Source organism: Haliotis cracherodii, unplaced genomic scaffold (assembly GCF_022045235.1).
Source record: "Haliotis cracherodii isolate W230 unplaced genomic scaffold, xgHalCrac1.p SCAF_9, whole genome shotgun sequence".
In the NCBI taxonomy this organism is placed as follows: Eukaryota; Metazoa; Mollusca; class Gastropoda; order Lepetellida; family Haliotidae; genus Haliotis; species Haliotis cracherodii.
The window spans coordinates 4,970,075-4,985,460 of NW_027266343.1; the positions used below are offsets into that span (position 1 = coordinate 4,970,075).

A 15,386-nucleotide genomic window follows, 5' to 3' on the forward strand; every position below is an offset into this window, starting at 1 on the left:
GGTCAGGCTCGGTCGCTTAAACCCGGGTCAGACCACATCGCCTTTATAGTAAAATATACTGAACGTAGATGTGTGTTCATGATGTCGGATGATGTTGAAATACGTGCGCGGAAAGTTAGGTGATGTGGGAATGTATGCATGGTGATGTGGAAAGAGTGAGTGAGTAAGTATGGTTTTACGCCGCTATTAGCAATATTCCAGCAATATCACGGCGGGGAACACCAGAAATGGGCTTCACACATTGTATCGAACCCGAGTCTTAGGCGTGACGAGCGAACGCTTTAACCACTAGGCGACTCTACCGCCCCTGATGTGGAAAGATGTCACAGTGCATGGATGTGATGTGATGTTGGAAGATGTGCATGGATGTTAGGTGATGTTGGAAGATGTGCATGGATGTTAGGTGATGTTGGAAGATTTGCATGGATGTTAGGTGATGTTGGAAGATGTGCATGGATGTTAGGTGATGTGGGAAGATGTGCATGGATGTTAGGTAATGTGGGAACTGTGAGCGACCAGATGTAGGTTTAATAGTTACATTTATTGTTCATAGCATTATACGGTCGAACCCCATTGTCTCGAAATCGGATGTGGCGAAACCCCGGTTGTGTTGAACTGATAGTCCGGTCCTGATATAGTCTCTATATTTACCCGTATGTGTCAAAACTGTGTCCCAAACTTAATTTAAAGTCTCAAAAATTAAAAGAAGATAAATCTCACCCTGACAAGTCGAACTAGTTCAGTTAGATGTTATGTGACATATAGGTTGCATCAGCAAATCGTGGCATGTGTGCTTATGTGTGGCGGGCCCAATCTGCAGAACCATTTTTGTTTACTTTAAGACAAAAGATGTGTTGCTCTATAGAATAATGTGTCATTGTGGAGTCCTTTCTGTTTCGTTTCAGCACATGCGTGTTTCGAACTTATAGCATCCGTTTCTCTGAATCTATGCGATGTCTAAATATGTTTCAAAATTAAAACTAATTGGATTTGACGGTTTTCAGAAAACGTTTTTCAAACATTTAATCACCAGCAGGCCTTTGACCGACCCTGGACTCCTTTGGATAAGTAGGTAAACACAGTACAAACAGTATTCTTAATGTACCCTGGCTAAATGAGCAATTGAAATGTCATAGTTTATTAAATTCACATTACACCATTTGTTCTAAGATTCTTTTGATTGTGTGAATATTCCGCAATTCCGATAAATGTTTTTGTGTATTGCCACCAACTTATGCAATGTTCGAAAGAAAACAATTAATGTGTCAAGTCAGCCACCTTATGAGGTTTTTATTTGTAAAACCCCTTTTACTGTTTTTTGGTACGGTAAAATGGTATCTATGTACGTAGAAGTAGAAGTACCGTACATATAACACTATTTTAGTAAACAGCGGAAGTTTCCTTCGTCCCGTCATAACACATGTATTGCATGTTTGTTATTCAGTACGATAAGTGGCATCGGATGCACAAGTTATCCTGACATTGTTTAGATACGTGACGAACACCACCACACTAATGACCGCTTGAATACCGGACTTCGCACTGATTTCAAGCTTCGGGAACAACTGATAGAAGAAGCGAGACCCAACCCATACCATCCCGTTCGTATGTAATTATTTCGGTTCTGTGTTATCTAGCGACGTTTCAAGAACACCACACGAGCACTCCCAATACCACACCTTTCATCGTCTCACAGATGTGACAAGTCGAACATACGCATTCGTTCGTTATAATCAATCCCAACAACCATTGAAACGAGTGTGTGTTTTGTGTAACTGGGGTATTAAAATGTACACCGTCAATCCATTCGTCCATCCGTCAATCTATGCAAGACGTCGTTTCCGGAGCAGGTCGTCAAAAACGTACACTATGTCTTCACCAAATTTCGCACATAGATAGGTCTTGTGGTGAACTGGTGCCTTTTTGATCGTTTTGGATTTTCGAGGTTCTAGAGAATCAATTTTGACGTGGGCTTGATATAGTGGTAGTGCTCTTTTCCGGAAATCTTAAACGACGTACAATAATTCTTCATTTAACTTGCCACACAGATAGATCAAGTGGTGAACCTTTTCATAGTTTTTTGCGACAGAAATGTTTTTCCATGCCAACTCCATTCTGCCAAGAGCACTTTGAAAAAGGTATTTCTAGGAATGCATACTTACACATGGGCAAATAGGCCTGTCATTTCAGAACGTGCCACAAAGGAGTCACAGTGACATACACAACAAACTATTAATATATGCTCATGTGTAGCTGACTCCATACATTATCAAGTCCTGAAACACTGACCAGAATCATGTTTACAAACACGATTACATATTGTTGATGAAATTCGGACGTCAGTACATTTTTATCTTCATGACATTATGCCATAGCTGGTTCAATACATCGACAAATTTTACTGACAAGCTGCTTTTGCAAATCCATGACGCGCACATGCAGTAATCGATTAGTATGGTAAACCAACAATCTAATTATAAAAAAAGCAGAAGTACCATTGATCGTTACGTCTTTTTTTTACGTTCGTTTAGAGTCATATTTTTTTTTTAAAGTGAGTGGGTTTATGTTTAACGTCATCGGTAATAATTCCGCCATATCAGGACGAGAAAAATAGATAAATAGACAACAAGCAATGTCTATATTTTTAGATCTAGAAAAAGCATAAGACACGGTTTGGAAAAGCATTAAAATACATATATGAACGTGTTTTTATCACACAGACAAAATCCAGTTCGTGTGGGTTGTACCCTGTCTGATCATTTAACTGGGATCGGGGTATTCCGCTCGGCAAAAATTTGTCTTTCAAGTTGTTTGGTATAAAACATTAATAGCCTCTAACGTTTCAAGAGTCTCCACTGATGGGTTTTAATGCGTGGATGCCTTAACACTTCCTGTAGCGGGTACAAATAAGAATATTGTCAAAGGACTTAATGCTTGTGGGCTCTTCAAATGCACTGTGCGAAGGGGATCAGAAACACCCCCTCCAAAAATAGCGAGCTCTTATACGTTCCGAACTGAATTATGGCTTCATCGTTTATGGAGGTAATAAGAAACAACTTGAATCAATGCCGAAGACTTTGCCATGGTACCTTAAACAAAACTCCAAAAATAGTGTGCATGTGGACGCTGATGAACCGTCGCTTAAAGAGCGCCGCCTGAAACTATCTTTCTAATATATGAAGGAACTATAGTCCAGTCAATCTAATCCTCTAATTCATCTGATAGGACCTATACAATCGAAAATCACACATTCCCACACTTGGAATAAGAATAAAACCTGCCATTTCTGATGCCGATATCAAAATCGAAACTATGTATTAAAGTTAATGGTTGTATGAACTTAATGACGTAGTTACTGTCGTGTGAAATAACACAAATGTGTGGTAAACGAAGTAATTAATTTATCTAGGAAAGATACAAACGTCTGAGACCTGCATCACTTCGGGCCTTCCTCTGACATTAAGCTGACACGTTAAGGCGACCTTGTTGTAGTACCTCGACGTCTATCTGAATGGCTGCCAGTAGCAATCTCTACCTTTTGCATTAAAGAAGTGAGTTTCAGACAGTTAATTTGTCATAATTTGTCAAAAGTTACTCACACGGGATACACAGGATACATTTTGTCACCAACTGAAAATCTTCAGATGCCGAAACAAATTTTGCGTGCACTTAGCCATGGAACGGTTTTTTTTTTCGCTTTCATTCATCTACTCAAAACATACACATACCTGTTCAAAGAAACGAGCCATCTACATCACTGCATACATGTGCAAGTTCGCTTGGTGTTTAAAACAGTACTCAGCTGTATGACCTGTAAATAAGCGATTCTGAGAATAATATTGTGAGCAACGATCCAAGCCGCTGGGGTACATTGGCTAGCGGGAAACAAACTCACCGAGTGTGACCATGTAACCCGATCCATTAAGTCGCCACTTAAGACCAGCAATGGTTCCCGAGGACATATTCTAAATCCAGAATCCACATGGGTCTGAAAGGCACATTATTGAAAAGTCAGCGTTGGTCCTTTGTACACCATATAACTAACCAAATCACTGGTTTAACTAAAAACATTCATAAAAATAAGTGATGTAATTAATCATATCGTGTACAGATCTAGGAGGTTAATCATGATATTTCAATTAAGTTTGCTTCTAGCTAGGTACATGTACTTATCATGAATAACATTAAAATCTTTCTCAATGCATCTAATCAATGAACACTTTTCAGAGAGACATTTCATGTTTGATGATAATGTAAGAAACAGTAAGTAAGTTTCTTACATAAAAATGTGACCGCTTTAGGGGTGAGAAGTTTAACTCGAGGATGACATATACTAATTGTACACAGTTCAACCACCATCGATGGCACAGCCACTACTAATCTTAGTTCATAATTATTTTACTACCAACTAAAAATAACAACAAATCATTACAGAAGAACTCATATTTGTCAAAAAATCTTTAAGAGATGATGCTTTGAATTATAAGATCACCAGTCTATCTGGTCATACTTAATCGTGACTGTGATTCTATCAACACATGTTCATGTGTTAAACGTGAACGGCCAATACGTCTCGACTGGCAATCTGGTTAGTTGTTTCAAAAAGTTCATTTCATGTAATCTGTTGATGTCCACTTATGTTTCATTTCATCGTTGGTGTACCTAGTAAAAGGTTTGATATCACTGTATGATTTTGTTGAGTACTTAACGTCCTGTAACACCAGCTATTGTGTTATTAATGAGTCCAGCATGGCTGGGTAACCAGCTAAAGTCAATGTCATATTGACCAGTAGCAAGATATTTTAACAATTCAACAATTTCAAGTAAAAACGTTGATGTGTAAATGACATAAACACAGGAAAGAGAGTATGAAAACATTAATTATTTCAGAGCCCTAAATTGCCTTGGACTCTGCTGTAAAAATTGAACTATCATTTGGTAATCTCTTTCATAAAGCAACCTTTGCACTCTCCTCCATAAACGATGAAGCCATAATTCAGTTTGGAGCGTATAAGAGCTCTATATTATTAGAGGAGGTTTTTCAGATCCCCTTCCAACTTTGCATTTAAAGAGCCCTCGGGCATTTTCTCTAAATATTTACCATGTGATAGAAAGCTTAAATGATGGTACGAAATAATAACAAAGGACTTGCTGTCCTTTTCATTTGCATTTAATTTTTAAAGGAATGCCATCCAATACAAGTGAGGGTTAAGAGATGGTGCTGGCAATCCATGTAGGTGTTACCAAAGGTAAATTTGTTTATCTTCAATTATTTTGCATTTGATCTCAACTGGACGTAGTAACAGGTTTGATATCATTGTGTGAGAATACTTGTGACAGGTGTTTTGAGTGCAGTTTGATCTGTAGCACAAGCCATTGTGTTATCAATGATTCCAGCATGGCAGGGTAACCAGCCAAGGACAATGTTACATTGATCAGCAGGAAAATCATTAACAAAAATCAACAAAATGAACAATTTCCAGTACAATGTATGAAGCTTTTTTGTTAAGGTTGGTTGTTCATTTTAACTGTTTGATTGGCATTCTAGAAGGGTCAAATAAGTATGGAAAAATTTACAACAACTCTATGGATAACAACTTCTGGTTCATGCAAATGGTGACGTTTTGATGTAGATTTTTACACCGTTATCAAACTGGAGTGACCAAGTGATGCGATAAATATGTGCATGACATATCGTCATAATTTTTTAATTTGACGTTTACACGATATACGGCTTTTGCATTGGACGAGAAGTCGGTCACATGACCGCGAAATTGACGTTCATAAGTGTATGAACGACACAATTTGACGTTCATACGTTTTTCACGAGACCGTGTTCTTGAAATGACGTAAACACTGACGGACTACTTCCACATTCCTGGGGAAACCCCTGGGAATTCCCTAGCACGAAAACACACATAAGCATTATTTCTGATCATTTAGAACCTTTATCTTGGTCTCAGCAATTCAGTATACATTGAGAAACGTAAGAGAGCTTGACTACATGATTGTTTACGAATTTCCTCGCTACGGCCCATCCTAATGAACAAACGAAAAAATGCACATCCAAACTATCGTCAGTATCGACTCGATCTGTGTCTAGGCTGACAGTGACCGTCTCCAGCAATCTACGAATTTACCTTGGTGTCTGTTTGACGCATCTTTTATCACCTTTTAATAATCGGTTAGTTGATCAATGATGACTAACACATGTAACCGCCACAGGTTCATTAACAACTTCGGAAATCCTCCCGTCACGTTTATCGTGTCGGCCATTTTGACGTCTTGTACTTGATGTAAATGTATTACGACGCGCTGTCATTGTGACTGACTTACTGAGGTTGTTCATTACAGACCTTTCTCATCTAATGGGGATATTATATGAACACATGTGTTGCGTTAGATGTTTCTGAAGAGCAAGTTCTGCATCCATTCGCTCATGTCACCTCTCTTTTTGGGGAACTATTTTATTCCGCGATATAGCTGGTTGTTGTTTGGCTGTCAGTGTAAACATGAAGTCACACGTACTAAATAAAATTGTGTTTAGATCTTGGCCTACATCCTTTGAGGTAAGAAATTGTGATACAAAATTATAAGAATTGACTTTCAACTTCCATGGGCATCTCCTCATGTGATTCTATAATAACGTTGATTGTTTGCACATCAACGTATCTAACCACCCTTTCTGTAAATGGACCTACCTATTGATAAATTATATACATATAGGGGGGTTTAGCTGTGCTGAAGCAGTGAATCGGTTGTTCAATTGCAACAGATAACGATGGAAAATCTCGGGCTTGTCGTATTAGCTGTAATGCTTATGTTGGGTCCTGTCAGATGCGAAGAGCACACTCGTTTCCTTGTTGACATCGTTGAGCCAAGAGGTGTTGCTGATGTGCAGACCACCATGGCCACTGTAAAGAGCATCTTGGACAAAACAAAGGGTGTTGAATTCATGTTCAAGGTTGGTTCAAATTGGTATACTGTGTTTGGTCAAAATGCAATGTGTGGATTTGGATGAATTTAATTGATATTCACTTAAATTTATCTTTTGAAATTTTACTGCAAAAATCATGTTGAAGGTGTAGACAGTTTTAACAATACACAATGATGCGTCTTTGTGTCTTATTGCAGGAAGTTGGCGAACCAAGAGTATTAGTGAGTAAGTACAAACTTAAAAATTCTTTCTTAAAACACAATGTCTCACAAGTCAAGGGGGTCCCATTCAGAATTCTATAATCCGTGTTTTGATGTGTGCGCTTGATAATGAGTGTGATGAGATCAAAAAGAGAGTTTTAAAGATCTCGAATACATTTTGAAGTTTTTGATCCAATATTGTCATGTGGGCAACCAATCGAAAACTAGCGCCAAGTTCAATCACTGAATGATTTAACGTGTAAGTGACAATTTGCATGGCAATCAATAGTTCAGAAAATAGTAGACAGTAACACCTCTTCATGAATTCATGACAAAAGTCATGTCCGATCCCAATTCCCTATTTTGACCATATTTTCCCATAATATGTTTCTGACATTGCCACAAACTGTGAATTATTTATCTTTTTAATGCCTTTTCCAGTTACATATAGAACTGACGAAAAATAGGGGAACTGATGAAATGATAGTGAACAACATGGTGCAATGAGGATAAATGTCTACATTTCTGAGGTGTAGATCAATATCTGATGTGTCCCCATGTTGGGCGATATATGCACGATACCTTCATGCATAATTTTGATTGACTTGCATATGATTGCTCTTTCTAATACCCGCCCTTCTGCCAGAAACGCTACCCCAAACTGGGTAACGTTGGTGAGTGCTGGGTCTGTGGCGTACACTACACGCCCGAGGACGTCCCACAGAAACTTCATTTAGGACATGCCAGGGACTGTGTGCCTCATCACGATTTGGTCTGGCATTACACAAATAGTTTAAAAATTCTACCGACCATTCTTGCGTATGGAACAACAACAGGGCGCAAAATTTCCTCAACATATGATTGACCATGCACAATAACAAATCAGTTCGCCTGCAATGTGTCATACCCACACAAAGAAACTACTGCCCAAATACCGACCGTGGTCAAGCACTGTTGTTCCGGCATACCGCTCGACGCTACATCACCAGCAACTTTTTCTGCCATCTGTGAGTCGGAGGCAAAACATTGAAGCACAGTCTGTTCCTGGTATGCGCATGGCCCATCTCAATCTGTGCCGTCTACATTATGTTGTTAGGGTCATATCCTTCACAGGACGCCATTTTCTCAGGTGGGCTGCTTAGACCCGGTTTGTAGCGGTAGACGTTGAAATAGACCTTCCTGTTATTGTACGGAATTCTCTGTTCATAGATTTGAATCTCTTGCATTGTGCAATTCATGTGATGAGACGATCTTGTCTTGGTCTCGTTTGTTGAGACCTGACACGCCCAGGTCTCATTGCAACCCCACCCGTTTGACGCTCCATAGTCGAGAAATAACACTTTTTGATTTGCTAAACTTTCGGGCAACTTGGGATGTTGACGTCCCCGTCCCTATATCCTTCCCTCAATTCGCCATTTTGCCTGTCGATTGAGATACTGTCTCGGGAGCATTGCTAAGCGTTTGCTTCGCTCATTTGCATTAGTGTTGTGTTCAGATACATGTACATTGCCTTGGTATTACAAATGTTCACCTCAACAATAGTGCATTCAAATCGTCATTGTAGTACATTCGACAGCTGCACAGCTCACTGTTCAATATTGTATCGATATCTTATCAAATTTTATTGTATTAAAGCTCATGCTTATATGAACACCATGATATATACTCTTCAAAAAAAGAAACTTGATATAGATGTAAAACCACTTTTTGCCAAATATCTAAAATAATTTCATTAAATGAGAACCAAATAAGTCAAACAGAAATATGATGTGTCTATAATTCGCGAAAACACATGCAAAGCACATAAACGTAGCGTTTGGGGATCAATTTTACAGCTTCATCCAAACAACCGCCTGTAAAAAAACGTGCAGCACAGGATCCTGCATTTAGGCATGCAGGCCCCCCTGCTGAATGGGTATAAAAATCCACATCAACGGCTGTTCATACAGTCCTTATAACGGCAGTAGAGGCGGTGACAGAATGCCAAGACTGAATGCAGCTCAACGGAACAAGGCCATTGAGAGATTACAAGCTGGAGCAACTCAGCAAGAAGTGGCCAGGCACTGTGGCGTATCCAGACAGACAATCTCCGCACTGTGGACCCGATACAACAACACCAACACAGTTGACAACAGACCAAGGTCAGGAAGACCAAGGGTGACAACCCAAGCACAAGATCGATACATCAGGCTGCGACATCTCCGAGACCGCACTACCACAGCCGTCTCTACTACCACACAGATCCCTGGGGTACGCAGAATATCAGTTCAAACGGTACGCAACAGACTGAGGGAGGCTGGACTTTTTGCACGAAGACCTGTTCGACGTCATGTATTGACCCCACGTCATCTGGCGGACCGTCTGCTTTGGGGCCAACAGAGGGTTAGATGGGCACGTGCAAGGTGGAGAAATGTACTGTTTATTGACTAGTCCCGTTTCCTACTCACACGTGCTGGTGGGCGCGCACGTGTCTAGACGTCGGGGTGAACGTTACGCCCCCAACTATGTGCAGCAGGTTGCCCCATTTGGCGGCGGGAGTGTCATTGTATGGGCCGGAATTCATCACGGTGGTAGGACGCCTCTCGTGCATGTGGCAGGTGCATTGACAGGTGTGCGTTACAGAGACTTGATCTAACAGCCTTACGTTCTTACTCACGTCAACGTTCATGGCGGATAGTTCCGGCAGGACAACGCTCGACCGCATATTGCACGTGTTTGTCAGGACTTCTTACAGCACAACAACATCCAGACATTACCTTGGCCAGCCCGGTCACCAGATTTGTCCCCGATTGAGCATCTGTTAGACGAGTTGGATCGACGCGTTCGCAGAAGGAATCCACCGCCCCAAACACTTCCGGCGCTTCTTGATGCACTTCAGCATGAATGGCAGCACATCCAACAACGTGTTATTGACAACTTGATTGCATCTATGGGTCCTCGGTGTCAAGCGGTGATTGATGCACGTGGTTGGCACAACCGATAGTGACATTTTCTGTACCCCTGTGATATTAACTGTATCGTGTACGTGCGTCTGTCTAGGTGACACGATTACTGTTTTGAACATTGTGTACATTGATCTTCAAACAGTGTTTCAATTATGGTTTCTGTGTCCTATTTTGAAACAATCGCATTATATTACATTTTGAAAGTCAGTGTCAAGTTTCTTTTTTTGAAGAGTATATTTACTGTCGTGTGAAATAACATAAAGGGGTGGTGAACGAGTAATTGTTACTGTTTGTTTGTTGTTTAACGCCGCACTTAGCAATATGACGGCGGTGAACGAAGTAGTTAACTTATCTAGGAAAGATACAAAAGAAATTATCGACACGATAATGCTTACAAGTTATGGTTACATGTCTCGGGGTCATACTGACCATATCTGTCTCAATTATCATGTCTTCATAATCGCTTTCCAGTCCTGAATATTGCTTCTCTGTGCGATATTCGTCCTCTCGAAGAGCAGTTGTTCGCATCTTATCTGGACATCACTGTGACGTCTCTTTTCCCGGGTGAAAAACTAGCAGAGGATCTGGGGGTGAACAAAAGCCTCATTGCAAGTGCCCCACCTCCAACAAGTCTGACTGGAGAATACATTTACTATTGGGATGCCATATACAGAATGGAAGGTAAAACCTATCATCAGTTTGACTGTATACGGTTGCAGTGTTGTGCTTAAAATATACAAATTAGATTCTACGTATACGTGACCAATGATGTCATGGTGTATTTCGTTGATAAGGCGCCTTTAACCGTGAAGACCCAGGTTAGAATAGGTCTTCACCAACCCATGCTTGCCGTAAGAGGCGACTAACGGGTCAGGCTGGCTGACTTTGTTGATGCATATTACCATATCCCCATTGTGTTGATCGATGCTCTATGCGATCAATCACTGAATTGTATGGTCCAGACTCGATTATTTATAGACTGCCGTCATATAGCTGGAATATTGCTGCCTGCGGCGTAAAACAATAAACAAACAAATATATTGAGTCTCTTTATACATTTTATTGACAAGACAACAACCAATCATACCTGTGTCATGATGTTAACATGAATAATTCAGGTCTAAACAGTGAAGAATACAAAGAGGAAATCCGAGACAATCTGGAGAACAGCCTTAAGTACAGATTGGACAATCACCAGAATCTCATGTACAGAGTTCTCGGAGAGTTTCCTATTCAGGTAAGTGATTACCATTTCTGTCTCGATACGGCTCTGCTTGTCTTTGAGTCTTGGTCTGTGGTTCAGCTTTGTGTCACTGATTGCCTGGTCCAAGCTCGATTACCTACAATCCGGAATTTCCTGGAAACGGAAGATTGCATAAAAACACACCCACTGAAACACTTCAATGAACCCAAGTAGAATTATCAAAAGTTCACTTTCCAATTCGTGTCTAGTATTTACTGTGTGCCTTTTGAATGAACACATTAACTTACAATTAATATGGGTCATATTAACGAAAACACATTTAAATACTTCGTCGTTTCTGAAGAAATCTTGATTATGGATGTTTTTCCTTGTAGATGATGTATTTTGCAGCACTGAAACCAGAGGATGCTGAGATGGTTATCTGGCACTTTAACCGCCGGAAACTCATTTTCACGGCAAAGGTGACCCTGGTGCAGTATCTCGCCGTCTATCTGAATGGCTGTCAGTTGTAAGCTGTACCCTTTGCATTAAAGAAGTCAGTTTCAGACAGTTAATTTGTCATAATTTGGTAAAATGTACTCCCACGGGATACACAGGATACATTTTGTCACAATCTGAAAATCTTTAGATGCCGAAACAAATTTGTCTGTGCCATTAGCAGTACAATGAATCGTACAATGGACTTCTTCACACCATGGGAAGTGTTTTTTCGCTTTCATTCATGTACTCAATCCACGCCGCTGGTGTACGATGGCAAGCAGGCAACAAAGTCACCGAGTGTGACCATGCAACCAGATCCATTCAGTCGCCTCTTACCACCAGCCTGTGCTGCTGAGGACTTATTGTAAATCCAGAATGCCCCTGGGTCTCAAGAGCAAATTATTGAAAAGTCAGCGTTGGTCCATTGTACACCATTTAATTAACCACACCACCAGTATAACTCAAAAGACTTTATTACAACAATCAGTGATGTAATTACTTATATCTTGTACAGATCTAGAAGGATAATCCTGACATTTTATTTAATTTTGCTTCTAGCTAGGTGCTTTATCAAGAATAACATTAACGTCTAACATTGTCTTTCCAGAAATTAGTTCAATGCAGCTAATCAGTGAGTACGTATCTTACATAAAAATGCGAGTTTTTTTTTTTGGGGGGGGTGAGAAGTTTAACTCCAGGATGACATATACTATCTACGTGTATATGACACTGCCCAACCAGTGTGGTTAAATATACCAAAGATCTATTTGACATTGTGATTAATAGTTAATTTTACCGTTATTGTATCAATTATATATTACAATTTATGAATGTTCCAAAACTACTTTTAACCCATTAATGCACCTAATTCATATTAATTGAGCGAGTGACTTTAAGTTTTACCTATTCCAGCCGTAAAGTGACCAGCACAAATTGTACACTAACAAGATCTAAACCCTTGTTGAACATGAACAGGATACTAACCAGATTATTACAGATTTTATGTCAAACTCGTATAAAGAGTAGTTAATAGTTATGACTATTAATTGACAGTACAAACTAGATCGCCAGCAACCAAATACAAAACGCCAGAGAATAATCAGACTCCATTGGGATGTAAAAGGCAAAACAAGCGGTGGAAATGATATGAACGGATCATTGAATAGCAGTGATGACACCAGGTGTTTGCAAATGCGAGGCCCCACACTAGGGATCATACGAACTTCTGTTACACCATACCTCTAGCTGTTGTAAAAGGTAGTACATATACACATACATTGTCTTACAAAACCCTTTGAGGGAGACATTAATTGTACACTACTTCAACTCCCATCGATGGCACAGCTCCAACCAATCTCATTTTATAATTATTTTACAACCAATTTGTTAACTATTTAACTTTGTTCATCAAAATGTACCATACTAGAATTTCTTAAAACAAGAACAAATCATTAAAAAAGAACTTATAGTTTTCAAAACATCTTTAAGAGATGATGCTTGGAATTATTAATCCCTTGTGTGTAAAAGATCGCCAGTCTAGCTGGTCATGCTTAAACTGTGATTCTTTCAACAAATATTCATGTGTTAAACCTGAACGGCCAAAACATTTCGACTGACAATCTAGTTTGGTGTTTCCGAAAGTTAATGTCATGTAATCTGTTGATATCCACTTATGTTTCATTTCATCTTTGATGTACCCAGTAAAAGGTTTGATATCACTGTATGATGTGTTGATTACTTTACGTCATGCAACACCACATATTTTGTTGTCAATGATTCCAGCATGGCTGGGTAACCAGCTAAAGACAATGTCATATTGACCAGTAGCAAGATAGTTAAACAATTCAAAAATTTCAAGTACAATGTTGATGTGTACATGACATAAATACACGAAAGAGAGTATGAAAACGTTTATTTATTTAAGAGCCGTAAATTGCTATCATTTGGTAATCTCGATCATGACGCCACCTTTGCACTCTCTTCCACACACGATGAAGCCATGTTTCGGTTTGGAGCGTATACGAGCCCTGTATTATTAGAGGAGGCATTTCAGATCCCCTTCCCACTTTGCATTTGAAGAGCCCTCATGCATTTTCTCTAAATATTTACTGTGTGATAAAAAGCTTAAATGATGGTACGAAATAATAACAAAGAACTTGCTGTCCTTTTCATTTAATTTTAAAGGGAATGCCATCCAATATTTGTTTGGATTTTCAGACATCCGCGAAAAGAAATCCATCAATAGAGTCGTTTAAAACGTTATTGAGGCTATTAATGTTTTATACCAAACAACTTGAAAGACAAAATACTGCCTTGTGGGATACCTTTATCATGGTTACATGATTAGACAGGGTACAAACCACACGAATTTTATTGTGATAAAAACGTGACTTTAAAGCACCTTGACATTGAAATTGGTTGATAATTGTAAGAGCCTGTATGGACTCGTCCAGGTTCATGTATTGCACCAGATACAGCATCATATCATGAATAACGAAACTGTACTGACGTTCAAATTTCATAAAAAATTATGCAATCGTGTTTGTAAGCCTGATTCTGGTTAGGACTTGATGATGTATGTTATCAGCTAAAAATGAATTTTATATATTGATATTTTGTTAGACAGCAGGCCTACATGTATTTGCCCTTGTTCAAATATGCATTCCAAGAAAGCACCTTTTTTCCAAGCGGGCGAACTCGAAAACACTGCCGAAAATCCCAAACTGTCAAAAGACACCAGTTCACTACTGGAACTATCTGTGTGCCAAGTTTGTAAAGAAATATTGTACATTTTTCAAAATTTCCTGAAACGAGCAGAACTACAATTTGTTGCCATGAAAACACGTACATTGTATCAGCCGAAAATAAAAAATTATCGAAAGACCTATCTTTGTGCGAAATTTGGTGAAGACATAATGTACGTTTTTTTTAAGATCTGCTCCGGAAACTGCATCTTCCTCAGACGGACGGATGGACGAACGGACTGATGGTCACCTGTACATTCTTGACATGTTTCTTATGAATTATTTCACCCAAATCGCATAACCTTGTACTGGTAATGTCCATTTAATGTAGGAAAAGCAGAAATCGTCTTTGCACACTCAGGTAGTGGGTTCTGGTAGTACCCCTTCAAAAGGTAAAACTTACAACATGGATGGGGAACGAGTTTGTTTTGCACAAGGAGTTCACTCATTCCAGGTCGTACTACATCGAAAGGGTTTGTTAGATTGTCAACAAATACTGATTACCAAACGTGTTTCTTGAGTACTTCATTTCAAGAACTGATGGACCATATGCAGTCCATGTGTAGTACATGTTCTTTATAAGGGCATGATGAATATATATATGAAGGATGTTTACATTTAAGATGTGTGCTCATCTGAGTCAGAAAGGGGCGTTTGGATAGCCTAGTGGTTTGAGCGTTCGCTCGTCATGCCGATGACCTGGGTTCGATTCCCCACATGGGAAGAATGTGTGAAGCCCATTTCAGGTGTCCCCCTCCGTGATAGTGCTGTTATATTGCTAAAAGCGCCATAAAACCGTACTCACTCACTCAGTCACTGAGTCGCAAAGGGTCATCGTAGGACATTAAACAATGACAAGCTAAACAATTACTTTCG

The 15,386-nt window shown here is 39.5% G+C and overlaps 1 protein-coding gene across 1 annotated transcript; it reads left to right on the top strand.

Annotated features, from left to right (window-relative positions):
- Window positions 1–6,769: 6,769 nt before the first annotated feature.
- LOC139453194 (uncharacterized) lies at window positions 6,770–11,809 on the top strand. The gene is made up of 5 exons (XM_071234824.1): window positions 6,770–6,964; window positions 7,135–7,162; window positions 10,554–10,763; window positions 11,201–11,319; window positions 11,661–11,809. Exons 1-5 carry the CDS (start codon window positions 6,782–6,784, stop codon window positions 11,796–11,798), a joined length of 678 nt encoding a protein of 225 aa, XP_071090925.1. The 5' UTR covers window positions 6,770–6,781; the 3' UTR covers window positions 11,799–11,809.
- Window positions 11,810–15,386: the final 3,577 nt, after the last annotated feature.

What these genes read in the sequence shown, in the direction of transcription:
- LOC139453194 (XM_071234824.1), top strand. Translation starts at nt 6,782, where the DNA reads ATGGAAAATCTCGGGCTTGTCGTATTAGCTGTAATGCTTATGTTGGGT. An exon ending in GTGTTGAATTCATGTTCAAG is followed by an intron (nt 6,965 to 7,134) that starts GTTGGTTCAAAT and finishes GTCTTATTGCAG; the next exon opens with GAAGTTGGCGAACCAAGAGT. An exon ending in TGCCATATACAGAATGGAAG is followed by an intron (nt 10,764 to 11,200) that starts GTAAAACCTATC and finishes TGAATAATTCAG; the next exon opens with GTCTAAACAGTGAAGAATAC.